The sequence below is a fragment of the Balaenoptera physalus genome (assembly GCF_965194825.1).
Source record: "Balaenoptera physalus genome assembly, chromosome: 11".
NCBI classification, from domain to species: domain Eukaryota; kingdom Metazoa; phylum Chordata; class Mammalia; order Artiodactyla; family Balaenopteridae; genus Balaenoptera; species Balaenoptera physalus.
In genome coordinates, this window is record NC_138896.1 from 25,302,861 (window position 1) to 25,318,500 (window position 15,640).

General features: G+C 43.0%; 1 protein-coding gene across 1 annotated transcript; it reads left to right on the top strand.

Annotated features, from left to right (window-relative positions):
- Nucleotides 1-782: 782 nt before the first annotated feature.
- Nucleotides 783-14,676, top strand: LOC309637308 (glutathione S-transferase A2). The gene is made up of 7 exons (XM_082411727.1): nucleotides 783-922; nucleotides 6,223-6,336; nucleotides 8,403-8,454; nucleotides 9,445-9,577; nucleotides 11,234-11,375; nucleotides 13,305-13,436; nucleotides 14,299-14,676. The coding sequence occupies exons 2-7, from the start codon at nucleotides 6,250-6,252 to the stop codon at nucleotides 14,419-14,421; spliced, it is 669 nt and encodes a 222-aa protein (XP_082267853.1). The 5' UTR covers nucleotides 783-922; nucleotides 6,223-6,249; the 3' UTR covers nucleotides 14,422-14,676.
- Nucleotides 14,677-15,640: the final 964 nt, after the last annotated feature.

Sequence of the window (15,640 nt, forward strand, 5' to 3'; positions counted from 1 at the left end):
TGCTGCAGAGCACAGGGAACTCCACTTCGCTGCACAGTAGAAACTAACACAACATTGTAAAACATCTATACCCCAATAAAAAAATAATAATAAAATAAAATAAAATTTATTATGTAAAAAAAAAATGAAATAATGCCATTTGCAGCAACATGGATGGACACAGAGAATATCATATTAAGTGAAGCAAGTCAGAGAAAGACAAATGTCATATGATAATATATTGCTTATATGTGGAATCTAAAAAAAAAAAAAAATGATACAAATGAACATATTTACAAAACAGAAACAGACCCACAGACCTAGAAAAAAAAAAAAAACTTATGGTTACCAAAGGGGAAATGTTGGGGAGGAATAAATTAGGAGTTTGGGAGTAACATATACACACTACTATATATAAAATAGATAACCAACAAGGATGTACTGTATAGCACAGGGAACTCTTCTCAATATTTTGTAGTAATTTATAAGGGGAAAGAATCTGAGAAAGAATATATGTATATATATGTAAATATGTATAACTGAATCACTTTGCTGTACACCTGAAACCAATACAACATTGTAAATTAACTTCAATTTAAAAAAAAAAAGGTTTAAAAAAAACTGAAGGAAAAAAAAGCCATACTTCAATACTTCACTCACTGGCAGAAAGGGTCCAATCAACCTGAAATTTTGTATTTAATTTTTAATTGCCGACCTTGAAAGATATTAACCAGTTGTATCATGATAAGGGAATGACTCATCATTTTTCTTTTTTTAAATCTAGCACGGAACCAGTGGCCCTGAATGCTGTGGGAGGGGCTTTTCCCTAACCCGACTCTCCCCGCTTCAGAGAGGAGTTCAGTCAACTGCAACAACAAGCTTATAAACACATGTGGACTTGGCATTGAGGTGCTGAGCCAAGTGGGAGACAGACTTTCATAAGGTACGTACTGATTTTATACGTCTGTATTGTGTGCTCACAGCACAAGAAAAACTGTTTTATACTCACATTGTGCTTTCTTGATGTGCTTAGGGGACAATTTTAGTTCATTGCTGTTGGATACATCGTTACAGAAATGTAAAAATGAAGAATTTAGAAACTTAGGCATGAGAATTTAGATCTGAGAAAAATTAATGATATGAGGAGAAAAAAGAATGATAGCATTTTAGACAATCGGCGAATATGACCAGTGTGTGAGAGAGTGTAGGTGTTTATGCTGGAGTAACTTTCTCTGTAGAAGTAGTCAGTTCACAACAAGTGCAAATTGTGATGCTGTAATACTGTGTGGGCTGTGAAAAATCAAAATTAAGATTCACTAAAATGGGAATAAGTCTGAATGTCAACAGAAAATCAGAGTGGGCTGTGGCAATTCCCCTTCTCCCTCTGGGATTCAAGCAACTCATGGCAAACCTCCAAAGGAAGTCTTGATGGGAAAACTAGATAATACGGGAGCAGAGAATTAGCTTTTAAAAAGTACAGAAATCCACCTGGCTAGAAGGTACAAGTCATTCAAATTGGAATGTAGGCGTGAACAATGCACTGTTATAAGTATTAATGTTGGGGGGAAAAAACAAAGGCCTTAGACAGGAGAGGTTCAGTGAGATCCCGTGAAAGTCCTAGAGCTGTCCAGGGCAGGATGAATTCACGGGAGAGTTATAGTACCTGAGACTGAACAGAGAAGATATGGATACAGCAATGAGGAGAAGCACTTTGCAAGATGCTACGGACAGCAGCATTTGGATCCCATGACACGTGGGGTAGAGTCATTAACTTGGAGGCTGAGCTGCAGTGGAGCTGGGGCCACCTGGGCAGGTGGGCAGCAACCTCTGCTTTCTCAGCCTGCAGCCGTTCCCCTTGCTCTGCCCTGCTTGGCTAAGAGAATCATGGCTCTTGGGTAGAACCAATTAAAGTGAAGTCACTGATGGGCCCTTTATGCGCTATCAGTTGTCTACAAACCTGTTTTTCTGACTAGATTTAAACCCCTTTAGGGCATCCACCACATCAGGCTCCAATCGTGTTCCCCAGCAGCCATCATTTCTTAGCACAGGAAACTGCCCAGTGAGTCTTAGTTGAGGAAGTTTGAAGGAAACTTGTTAAGAGAAGGAAATAGTTTACACGTCAACCAGAAACAAGGTGTTCAAGAAGGATCAGTGAAACGTCTGCATTTCCAGGGAAGAAACAGGAGGTAGGAGACAAGGGATCTTTTCCATCAAGTGTTGACAGTGAGACCCTGAGCTCCTGCTATAAAAAGCAGTGGGTGGAACCCACTGCCATGGCTGGAACCCATGCAAAGGGGCTGCGGGACCAGAAGATTCCGGAGTTGTCCAGATCAGGGAGTGAGTGGGGCTGGGGCCAGGCCTGAGGGGAAAGGCAGGTAGGGTGCATGGTTCAGGGGCAGACCCAGGGGTTAGCTGCGGTCCTGGGGTTTCAAAAGGCTGTGTTCACTGCTGTGCCAGACTGCACTGAATCTTCGCCAAAAACTTCCTGCATTCCAGGTTAACTAATCAGTGAACATCACTCATCTTTCACACAAGCCAACTAAAAAGAGAGCCATTATAAGACTTGGCTGAAAAAAAGTCTGGATATGTATAAAATCTCATTCCTACTGGAGCTATGGGTCAAGAGGTAGGTAGGTAGATAGATAGATAGATGTAGATAGACAGACAGACAGATACAGACAGAAGAAAGAAGACACGTGGGCTATCCTGTGTGCTCAGAGACTCGCCTGTCTCCCAGGAACTGGGAGCAGGAGGGAAGTTGGATTTCCTGGTCCCTATTATGAATTTTTTATACCTTATCTAGTTTTCTCAACCATCCTCACTAATAAATATAACTATATTTTAAAAGAGAACATTGAGGTACAGAGATAAGACAACCCCCCCCTGGGTTTATGTACTTTATAAAGGAAAGGAGTTGGGCTTTGTCTCTAAGCCTCCCTTCTCTCTGCTAAGAAACGCTGTCCTTAGGAGCCCCCCCAGAGACACAGATCCTTTAGTTCACACTGGAATTATCCCAGGATACATTCCTTTTAGGGAAGATAAGCCTACTTCCTTATGAAGGTCAAATATAGTTATACTAGTGCTCAATTTACTCACAGTAAATTTTTAGGATGTCAGAATAAAACAAGGCACACTTTTGTCCATTTTTCCTCATATCAAGCCCTTAAGAATCAGCTAACAAAAAGGAACTCGTGAATTTCATGTTTCCTTCTCTTCTTCCCATTTAACTGTTAGTTGGCTAACGGATTCCGAATGGGGAAAAAATTAATAAACGAGGGTCTCAGAGAGCAGCAGAGAGACTGCTTAAGTGTTACTTGGTTGGGCGGCGGCAGCCCGGGACCAGAAGTCAGAAGATGCTTTCCAAACGACCCAATGCTCACAAAACGTGTGAGCTAGGAAAGTAGCTTTATCTCTTTGAATTTCAGTTTCCTTCTCTTGACAATAGGATATTAGAAGCTGTTTCCTGGGGTTGTCCTGAGGGTGGACACAGTTGCTAGATATTGAGTGTGAATCAGGAACACACGTGTGTGACTGATGGCAAATCATTGAATCTCTCTAGTTCCTCATTTTCTGGGGACCAGGAAGTTTACGTCACCTTTGCTCCAGCCTTGAACAGGCCTTTGGAAACCTCTTATTTGAAAGGTGAAGAAAGTTGCTTACAAGGAACATACAATAAAATATTACATAAGTGAAAAATTCATTTCCTTTTGTAAGGTGATCCTCAGTCACTGGATAAGGGAGCTTAGTGTGAGGGGGACCTGTGACCTCTGGTTCACAACAGCACCCTTCACAGAATTCTGCTGAATCACAGCACCTCCATTTCCCATGATAAGAAAGTACACAATCTCCAATTACAAAGACAGATGAGTTAAGTATGTTTCCAGAGGATTCTTTACTTTCTAAAGGTTAGACCATTGAGTCCTTACATGAAAAATGTGGATGTTGGGACTTCCCTGGTGACGCAGTGGTTAAGAATCTGCCTGCTAACTCAGAGGGCACGGGTTCGAGCCCTGGTCCAGGAAGATCCCACATGCCGTGGAGCAACTAAGCCCGGGCGCCACAAGTGCTGAACCTGCGCTCTAGAGCCCGAGAGCCACAACTGCTGAGCCCATGTGCCACAACTACTGAAGCCCGAGAGCCACAACTGCTGAGCCCATGTGCCACAACTACTGAAGCCCGAGAGCCACAACTGCTGAGCCCACGTGCCACAACTACTGAAGCCCAGGCGACTTGTGTATATGTTTGTTTAATTTAGAAATAAGGCATCTGCGAGATGCCATTATTTTCTGTGTTTTAATTGTTGTGCCTTTGAGTTAAACTACATTTTTGTCTTTTGGTTGAAATATGAAATGTACTGTCCCAATATTAAATAGTAATTATTTGAAATAAAAAACAGAGCTTGGGATTTGGATAGAAAATGCAACTGTTTCTCCCTAAGTCCTGGCTTTGGGACTCCTGCTTTTAATGAGTCCTGTGTGTTTCCCATTCACACTCATGATGGAACTAGTTCTGTCCATTGTCGAAGCCTTTGAGTTTCATTCTCTGGTTCCCTGCTATGTCCACTCCTCATGCAGGCTGCTGTAGACCAAGGGCTTTCAAACTGCACTCACCCGACAAGACCCAAGTATCTCTTACCATTACAGTGAACAAATGAGTGTGCACACGTGCTTTCTTTCGCCCATACACGCAACAAAACTAAAAACTCATAGAACGATGCTTACCTCTTCAACATGTAAGGCACTCTGATATTTTCTATTTTCTTCTACTTTATTTAAAAAATTGGTCTATTTCACAATCCACTGAAGGATTGTCATGCATATTTTGAAAAACATGAATATGGAAAAATGAAGCCTAGACTTGGGTTCATATAGAAGTGGATTTGAATCCCAGGTCCGCCACCTACTTTGAGCAAGTTACCCTAGAAACCTCAGTACCCCCAACTGTAAAATGAGAGCAATGACAAACTTCACTGCAGTTGATTTTTGTAGGAGTAAATGAAAATAAATTTGTGAGAATGCCCAGTGTATGACAGACATTGAACAAATCTTAGTTCCATCCCATGCTGTGAAATTAATGCAGCAACATCCCTTGCTCTAGGTATAAGATGTACCAAGAGAGGTAATGTAGAATTCCAAAAAAAAAAAAAGGAAGGGATTAGCATCCTGTGTTTGTAGAAAGAACTAGGAACTTTTGAGCAACAGTTAAGCAAATCTGAGCCCCGTCTCAGCTTTTGAACAGATGCAGCATAACAGCCAAGGAGCTGAAGGCAGACTCTGCAGCCTCCTCCTCACTGTCGGCGAAGTCCTCTGGCTCCAAGGCCCCTCCCTCCCAGGCTCCCAGGGCCTGCATCTGTGTGGGTTCCAACCTTGCCCTCTTTTTAATCCTGGGCGTGGATTTCCATGAATGTCATTTAAGCTCTGAGCGTCTGTTTCATTAATGGAAAAATGGAGATAATATCTATTTCATGAAACTGTTGTGGGGATTAAAGATAAAATGCACCCAAAGGGGGGCTTCCCTGATGGTTAAGAATCCGCCTGCCAATACAGGGGACACGGGTTCGAACCCTGGTCTGGGAGGATCCCACATGCCGCGGAGCAACGAAGTCCATGCACCACAACTACTGAACCTGCGCTCTAGAGCCCACGAGCCACAACTACTGAGCCCACGTGCCACAACTACTGAAGCCCGCGTGCCTAGAGCCCATGTTCCACAACAAGAGAAGCCCCCGCAATGAGAAGCCCGTGCGCCACAACGAAGAGTAGCCCCCGCCCACCGCAACTAGAGAAAGCCCGCGCGCAGCAACAAAGACCCAGTGCAGCCAAAAATAAATAAATAAAATAAATAAATTTATTAAAAAAAAAAAATAATGCATCCAAAGGGGTTAGTGTTGGGTCAGGACCATTAGGAGGTTTTTAATAAATACTAGTTCTCTAGTCGTTCTGCTCCCTAACCACCCCCCATGCATCCTCACCACAGACTCACCTCTTAGCCTGCCAAGACAATCAGATTTTACCCGATGGAGACTGGACAATGGTTTGGTGCAATTTCCCGCGGTTGGCTATCGGGGGTGGGAATGTGGACCAAGGCAGACATTCCAGGGACTCTTCCGACTCTGCGACAAAGGGGGCCAATACTTCTTCAGCACTGTTGGTGCTGTTCAGCCATATATCATAAAGTACATTTTGCTTCTGTGGTTTTATTCTTTGTTCATTCATTTACTCATTCATTCATTCATCCACTAAGGTTTAGAGAAACCAGGAGACTGCCATCATGGCGGGGAAACCCAAGCTTCACTACTTCAATGGACGGGGCAGAATGGAGGCCATCCGGTGGCTCCTGGCTGCAGCTGGAGTAGAGGTGGGTCCTGAGTTCGTTCATCTGAAGTTGAATCTAAATTAACTGTATCAAAGTACTTTTCTCACATAAGCTAGGGGACTTTTCTTACTAACTGACCTGTTCAGAGTTTTGCATTAAAACAGATTTGTCAGTTATTAAGAGATAAACAGATTTGTCCTAATATGTTATTAAAATGTCTTCTTATTAGAGGGAATAAACAGTTAGAGTAAATTTAAGAAACTAATCACATCGTGTGGGCCTAATTTGGATTTTGATTTTTAAAATTGTAAAATATTATTTATGACATTTATACAGCTATTAAAAACATGAACATTAAATATCAGTTGATATTTAGTAAACTTTGCTAACGTGTTAAGTGTTATAATGTATTGTGGTTATTTTTAATAGTTTTAATGTTTTAGAAATATACACTGAACTATTTAAGGATGAAATACAATGTATCAGGGATTTCTTTCAAATTATTACAAAGAGGAGAGGGGGTAGGCATATAGATAACTCACAACTGGGTTGAGCTGATAATTATTGAAGCTGGTTGATGGGTACAAGGAGGATTATCATAATTTGCTGTTCATTTTTCTGTATGCTACAAATGTCCATAATAAAAGGAAAAAACTATACATATTAGAAAATAAATGTAATTAAAGTTAAAACATAAACCAGAAATACAGAGAGGGGCGGATTGTAACAAACTGCCTGTTAGATTGAATGCATTCACTCAGCAATGAATTTGTTGGGCACCTTGAAGTGCTAGGTTCCCTGCCAGGTCCTGGAGATACGGGGGTGAACTAGACAGACACGGTCCCTTCCCTCAGGCAGCTTACACTCTAGTGAGGATGCAGACAAGTAAATATGTGATTAAAAGAGGAGTGGGAGCACCTAGGAGGACACCCAAGCACTTTAAAGTGTTAAAATGACATATTCCCAGGAGCACATGTGGGACTCTGTTGAGTGCTTCCCTCTAGAGGTGTCTCTGAGAAAAGCACTTCTCAGCCCAGGTCAGAGGGACACAGCAACTCTGTGCAGGTTTGCTGGGGAGGGAGTCATGGACAGACTCCGGAGATCTGGTCCCTCAGGGGAGAGCAAGCAGTAAAGGAGGGTTTCAGGTGAGGTGTTGTCCTGCAAAGGGAACCTCTAGTGTGCTCGCTTAGCTTCCTAACAGCATGTTTACCTAGCCCCTGTGTTCAGAGCCCCTGGGCAGGATGAGTTCACCACCAGAAGGTGAAGCAGGGGGAGATGCTGAGAGCATCCCAGGCCTCCTCTTGTCCAGCCCAGCCTGACTGAGGAGGGTGTGGGGCAAGGCTTACCAGAGGCTCTTGGTCAGGACTTCTGGGTTCTCTGGGTCCAAAGGCTGATCCTCACAACCCCATCTCCGTCAGCCTCACAAGCAACAGCCCACCAGCAAGTCCCATCCTACCTCGGCCACCCTCCCACACTGACCACCCACCACCCCCTATGTTGTCTAGGACTGGGTGCTTTATAAATTGTTGCCCACACACCTCACTCTCTGTATAGTCTGACCCTATGGGATCATGTAGAGCCACAATAAACTGTTTAGCAAGTTAGAAACTCCCAATTCCCAAACTTTTCACCATCAAGACCCCTTTTTAAAATATAAAGTTGAAGGGAGGGAGGTAATATACAGCAGAGGCCCCTGGTGGCAGCATCTTGGGGGTCACTGGCCCCATGGGTACTGCATGCTGGGGGACACCCAATACCTTATCCTGATTTCACAAGGAGAGAAGGGCTTTCCAGAGATATTAAAACTCCATAACTAGAAGAACTTTCCAGTTCCTTCCCTCCAGTGATTTCCCCCTCCCAAATCACAACCTAATGATTGACAGAGGTGGAGACGGTGTGGAGGTGAATTGAAGCTGCAAAATAAGCAGTTATGTGCTGCAACCCATGCTTTTATCTTGGTGGCTCTAATCTAAATTTCCAGGTGGCCATGACACTGTCCTCTGTGTACCCTGCCAAACTCCATAGTATGCACCAGACATTGGTCATTCAAGTTCAATAATGTTATGGAATGAAATAACAAAAACTCATTGACTGTTTCTGCTTTCCAGTTTGAAGAGATATTTATAAAAACTCCAGAAGACTTGGATAAGTTAAGAAATGGTAAGACCAAGAAACTGAATTCCTCTGATGGGAGGATCTAGTAGAAATCTTAAGTTGAGACTTCAACCCCAGCAATGCCATGTGTGTGCATGGTGGGAGTGGGGTCAGTGGAGAGGGAGAAGCATGGTTAAAGGTAAGGGGTGGGGCTCCTTGAGCAGGTCTTGCAGCTCACTCAGGACTAGGAAGGGCTGGAACTCTGAGTATTTGCTAAAGGAACCGGCCCCGGTGCCCTGTGAATGCCCTCTTTGTGCACTTCCTGCCTTTCTGCACCGTGAGTGACTGTATCAGTTCAGGATGCCACACAGCCCTCCCACCCAAGGAAAACAAATGCATTAGAAAGAAGAGGGGAGAAACAGGCCCAGCAGTTGCCTTGAATTCTTTTCTCTGACAGGTTTGACAAGGTAATATCATAGCAATATTGCAGATTCAAATAACCAAGTGGTGTTGAATTAGTTCGAAGTCCAGGTGAGCGTGTGAGGAGGGAGATAAAGAGCAAGGGCCAGCAGCAGTGGAGTTGGGAAAACAGGCCTGCCCTGCACACTATCCAGTGGTGGGATTTGAAGAGCATACAAAACACTCTATGTAGGAGTCACTCTTAGAACTGGCCTTAATGCCATGAACCCCATGAGACTTACTTTGAGAATTTCCCTTTTGACTTGGCAACTGGCTGGTGGAACTTCTCCTATATTCTTCTTAAAAATCCATGAAGACAAACACATAAAATAAAGGGACATACCATGCTCTGAATGGGAAATAAAAAGTTAACTGAGATAATAGATTGAAAAGTAAAAGGCAAATTGATAAGAAAAAGGATTACAGGAAGCTAAAAGCAAAATGCTATTTCCACTGAAATTTTACCAGGTAAAATTTTTGTTTCCTTTTATGTCTTCAGTCATTTCAACAAAAATTTTGATACATAAAATGTTTCAGTTTACCTTAACAGTATGATTCATCCAACATTTCACTCTATTTCTTTTCTTCTTTCAAAAGAAGGGAGTTTGATGTTCCAGCAAGTGCCCATGGTTGAAATTGATGGGATGAAGCTGGTGCAGACCAGAGCCATTCTCAACTACATTGCCACCAAATACAACCTCTATGGGAAAGACATGAAAGAGAGAGCCCTGTACGGTATTTTTTCTGTTCTTTCATTAATGATTAATAAGAGCGATCTAGGTCCTTCCCTGAGTGAGCAGGATGTGCTCACAGGGATTGAGACGAGGGGCAAAGTGTCTGAGTGTCTAGAGGATAAAACCTCAGAAGGTAAGTATCTAGACGAGTTGATTCTACCATTTCAGAAATTATAAGAATGATAACCAGGAACCTAGTTTATCAGCCCTTTATATGGACTGGCCACTTGACAAGGGTTTGCAGAGACTGAGCCCACAATGCTAGGGTTATCTGGAACATTTTAATATCAGTTTGTAGCAGGCAGATTTATTCAATACAGCCATAGTTGGGGGGTCTCCTCTGTGTTGTGATGGGACCACATGATTGAACCATGGAATGTGTCAGTTACTCAAAAAGTTAAACATAGAGTTACCATACAACTCAGCAATCCACTACTAGGAATATACTCAAGAGAATTAAAAATACAACCACACTAAAACTTGTACACAAAGTTCATAGCACTATTGTTCATAATATTCAAAAAGTGGAAACAACACAAATGTCCATGAATGGATGAACAAAGGCAGGCACATCCATACAGTGGAATGCTATTTGGCCATGAAAAGGAATGAAGTCCTGATCCGTGTTACAACATGGATGAACCTTGAAAACATTCTCTTACAGAAAGAAACCAGACACAAATGATGCATATTGTATGATTCCATTTGTTTGGCATGTGCAGAACATTGCTATCCGTAAAACCAAAAGTAGTTTAGTGTTTGCCAGAAGCTGGAGGGAGGGAAGAATACTGAATGCCTGAAAACACACTCAGCATCTCTTTTGCAAGTGATGAAAATATTTTGGAATTAGAGTATGATGATGGTACAGGATTCTGGGACTTTACAAAGAAAAATCACACAATTTTACACTTGAAGAGGGTGACATTCTGGTATGTGAATTATACTTCAATAAAGCTTTTATTTAAAAAGACTATTGTAGGAAACCATGTTTGGAAGAAAAACAGCAAAATTACCTGCAATATGCACTGTAGGAATGAAATGAAGAAACGCATTATTTCAGGGGATATTTTGGGTGGAGTCTTGAGAAATGCAAACAAGGACAGAGTTGGGCAGCAATATGTGGAGAGGGTTGTGGAACCATATTCTATGGGAAATAACTGGAGGAAGTACTGGTTGGGCATCTAAATGGTCCTGGTAGTGTGACAGGATGGGACAGGGAGAGGGACATGACTAGGTCCGTGGTGCCAGGGCTCTCTCTGGACATGACTGAGGTGGTACTAATTCATCACACTAACTGTGCACAGAACACACCACAGCAGAGATGGCAAACCCTAGACGTGGTCTCAGTGGTTACCTGCAGTGATTCCACCCGTTTCTCTCATGCCTGTGACTCTGGACAGGTCACTGATATGCTCTGTCCCTACATTTGGTCATGTATATAACAAAAATATTAGACATATATCTTCCTCGATGGCTTGCTCTAGAATGAAATGTTAAAATTAAGAAAAGTCATAACTAAATGACTGACATAGAAAAGTGCACCCAATGGGGGTGATTTACTCTGCCACCTCTTGATGCCCCATTCTTACCCATTCTAAGCTGTAAAATCTAACGCAGGAGACATTTGACAATTTGGTCATTTTGTCTTTCAGGATTGATATGTATGCAGAGGGTGTGGTAGATCTGGGTGAAATGATCATGCATTTGCCACTGTGCCCACCTGATCAAAAAGATGCCAAGATGACCCAGATCAAAGAGAGTGTAACAAACCGTTATCTTCCTGCATTTGAAAAAGTGAGTGGACTGTTCAGCATTTTTGGCACTGAGATCAAAGAACAAAGAAAAATAGTGCTTGGCATTGCAGGGGCATTGACCTTCACCTCTGTGAGCCTTTCTGAATACTAATGTAGCACCCTGACTCTAGGGCATTTTATAAAAATTGACCATGAGGAAGAATTGTACCCAAGTTTTACCCAAGTTATAATTTTTCAGCAAAATTTTGATTTACTCAGACCCAATCTGGAATTCTTATACTTAGAGCTTGGGCTATGGAAACTCTGAGAGCCACACTAGAGCCTGGAGTAGATGGATCCTGCAGAACACAGAGCAGGGGCTTTGATCCAAGAGGAGCACAATGACAGCAATGCATCAGAAAATATTCTGGTACCATGTGTAGGGAGACATGAGACCCTACCCATCAAGAGAATGTGGTACTGTTTTGGGGATGGATGAGATGTATCTAAATAGAGATGGGGGCAGAGTGGTGGAGAGGAAGAGACAGAAGAAAAGTTGTTCAGGAAAAAATAATCTACAAATTTTGGGGACATGGCTCTCAGACTTTCGAAGAAAATCATACAAAACCAAGAAAATAATGTTCCATCATTATATGTAGTATATATCTTAGTTAATGTTTCTCTTTGAAGGTAAGAGGAGAACACCTCAAGATCCAAACTACCTGAAATCATGCTAAACAAGAATCATGAACTGAAAAAAAAATGATCGTAAGAGATGCAGAAGGCTAACATAAAAATAAAAAGCTTAACCAACACCCTCATCTTTATAAAGTTTAAATCATTCTTTCATTTCACAAGTATTAATTCATTGCTTATGTGTCAGGTCCTAGTCAAGGAGTGAATAATAGTAATCAGAAACTACATTCTTCTGGCTTTATGGTGCTCATAGTTTAGGCACATTCACATGGTGGAAACCTCTATAGTCACTGCAGTTTAAGTACATCTGTATTTAGAAATCAAAGACCCCCATGATAACATCAATGAAAAATGCGTATTACAAAATAGCATTTGATGTCTTCCTAAGTTCTTTAATTTTTAGCCATACTTCTATGTTCATACATAGTCTGGTAGGATATTTGCCAAAATGTTATTATCTTTACTTGGTGGTGATATGTGTGTTTTTGCCCCTATGATTTTCATATTGTTGCAATATTTTAAGTAAGCATCATATATTTTTTCCAATATTTTATTATGAAAAATTCAACACATAGAAAAGCTGAAAGAGATGTACAATCAACTCATACATACCCACCACCTAGAATCAAAAATTAGTATTTTATTATAAGGTTTGCTTCATCATGTATCTCCCCATCCTCTTCTCCTCTGATCAAACATATTATTTTGGGGGGTATTTCAAAGTAAGTTGAAAACATTAAGTGCAATCACCCCTAGACAGTTCAGCATGCAAATTATAACGTATTCCACAGTGTTAGTGACAGACACAGGTAGAATAGGAGTCAAAGTCAATGTTGTCAGGGAGATGGGAATTCAGGTTCACCCAGGTTTATTTCAGATCCCAGAGGGAGAGACCAGGAAATGAGGAGAGCAGACAAGAGGAGAGAAGAAATACAGACTCTGCAATAATTTGCTTAGGGTGGTAGAAGGCTGTCATGAAGATGGAATCACTGCCCAAGGTGGGGGAGGGGAGAGAGAGAGATGGATGAAGGGCCTCATCATGAAGTTCAGAGCTGCACGCTTTAGGGTGTGAGGTCAACAGAAACACGGTGCATATGTTGGAAGCAAGTAAGGCAGCCACAGCGAGGTGGGACCCACCTGGCCCGTCTCACTGATCCGGGGGCAGCAGAAGGTCTGAAGGTCCACACCTGCCCAGTGAGGCGCAGAGGGGAAATGGGGCAGGGGAGAAGGAGGAAGAGCATTGGGCCCAGACTGCCCGGGCCTGTGTTCCTGATCTGACCCCTCCATTCGCCAGGTGTTGAAGGGCCATGGACAAGATTATCTTGTGGGCGGCAAGCTGAGCAGGGCTGACATCCACCTGGTTGAACTTCTCTACTACGTGGAAGAGCTGGACCCCAGCCTTTTAGCCAACTTCCCTCTGCTGAAGGTGAGCTCTCTCACAGCCTTTGGGGGCCGCCCACATCTCCCACCTCGGCATCTGCTCTCTGGACCCTGGGACTGTGATGCTAGGGTCCCCGACACTGTCCAGGCCTCACTGCCCCCAGGTCTCCACAGTTCACTCCAAGGCCTTGGTCTGGGGCATGGAAAGAATCTGGTCACACCAAAGACATTGGAGATGGCCGCTGCCCCAAGGAGAATGACTTGCCTTTTTCCGGGAGAGAGACCCAGGACTTAGCGCCTCTCTCTGCCCCTGTTCCATTTCAGTCTCTTTCCTCATTTCCTCTTTGCTTCCCTCTCTCCCAGGTGCGTCCTCCTCTTTCTTTACGTGAGTCTGTCCGCGCAGGTCTGCCACCATCTCATTTCTTCCCCTCAGCTCCTGTTCCTTCCCTTGCAAGTTCATTTCTCTCTCCCCATCTCTCCCTCTCTCTGAGGGCAGATTGGTTCTGACTGGCCTCATTGTCTACCTTTCATGTTTTCTGTCTTCAGTTCCAGCCCAATTCCCCTATACCTTCCTGTCTTGATATCTTGGAGCCTTTACCTGTGTTGTCGTGTGAGACACATTACTCTTCCTCGTATTGCACGACAGGGTGAATCTGCAGAATTTACGTGTAGGAGGAACATGAGGAAGACTTGAGCTGAGTGAAGGCTTAAACTAAGACGTCTCTGGGGAAAACGTTATTATGCTGTTATCTTCCTGCCTCACTAGGTGTCTGTGTCCGGCCTCATCCTGGTGCTGATGGAGGGGCCTCGGCTGGCCCTTTTCTGGGAGGGTCTCAGAGTCTCTGGTTTGTGCTCATGACGGGGCTGGTCTTCGGCTGCACTCTGAGCTGTGCTCTTGTGCATTGCAGGCCCTGAAAACCAGAGTCAGCAATCTCCCTGCCGTGAAGAAGTTTTTGCAGCCTGGCAGCCCGAGGAAGCCTCCCATGGATGAGAAAAATTTGGAAGAAGCAAAGAAGATTTTCAGGATGTAATAATGCGGGCATGGCTGCCCAGAACACAGGGGAAACTTCAGGAGATTGAAGTTTTCCAACAGTGAAGTGCTTTACCTGTATGTAGATCCTGGCTACTGGGAAGCTAATAAATTTTCCAAAGTGTAAGGGCTAATTTAATTAGAATGCAGATTTAGTTGCAGAACAATCCATTTTGTTTTGAACACACACGAAATCATGATCTCCTCCTAGAATGTGCCTGGGACTTAAACATAAATAAAGGGAGAGAAAGTGTCATGGACTCTGGTCTGTTCAAAAAATTGTCACAGGGCTTCCCTGGTGGCGCAGTGGTTGAGAGTCTGCCTGCCAATGCAGGCAACATGGGTTCGAGCCCTGGTCTGGGAAGATCCCACATGCCGCAGAGCAGCTGGGCCCGTGAGCCACAATTACTGAGCCTGCACGACTGGAGCCTGTGCTCCGCAACAAGAGAGGCCGCCGCAGTGAGAGGCCCGCGCACCGCGATGAAGAGTGGCCCCCGCTCGCCGCAACTAGAGAAAGCCCTCGCACAGAAACGAAGACCCAACACACCCACAAAAAATAATAAATAAATTAAAAAAAAAAAAAAAGTAAAAAAAAAAAAAAATTGTCACCTACCAACTGTCATAGTCAAAAAGAGTTAAGTAGAAATCGTCATCTGATATTCTTGGTGACACAAAGATAGTCTTTTTTGCAATTTGCTGCCTTTCTGACCCACAACCTAAAAACTTCTCTTCTCTTTTATTTTTCAGAGGACCTTTTTCCTTCAGGTAATCAAACTTTTTTCCTATTCAGTTATGGAACTAATATTTATTTTATATCTAATATGGAACATTCTGTGTTCCAGGAGCTCAGTAACTAAGGATAAACAAGCCAGATATAGTCCCTGTCCTCAAGGAGGTTACACTAGTGAGAAAAACAACAAAATGGCTAATTTTAATCCAGAATCATGCTGGCCTTGTGTATCATGCTCCTACAGATGCTGTAACGAATGACAACAAGTATAGTGGTTAACACAATGGAAATGTATTCCCTCACAGTTCTGTAGGCTCTTCGTGTGAAATCAAGGTGTGACAGGGTCATACTCTCTCTGAAGGCTTTAGAGACGATCCTTCCTTGCCTCTTCCTAGCTTCTTTTTAAAAAATTTATTTATTCATTTATTTAATTTTTGGCTGCACTGGGTCTTTGCTGCTGCACGTGGGCCTCCTCTAGCTGCTGAGAGCG

Coding starts and splice junctions, on each gene's coding strand:
- LOC309637308 (XM_082411727.1), top strand. CDS start 6,250: ATGGCGGGGAAACCCAAGCTTCACTACTTCAATGGACGGGGCAGAATG. Junction 8,455..9,444: donor CTTGGATAAGTTAAGAAATG/GTAAGACCAAGA, acceptor TTCTTTCAAAAG/AAGGGAGTTTGATGTTCCAG. Junction 9,578..11,233: donor GACATGAAAGAGAGAGCCCT/GTACGGTATTTT, acceptor TTTGTCTTTCAG/GATTGATATGTATGCAGAGG.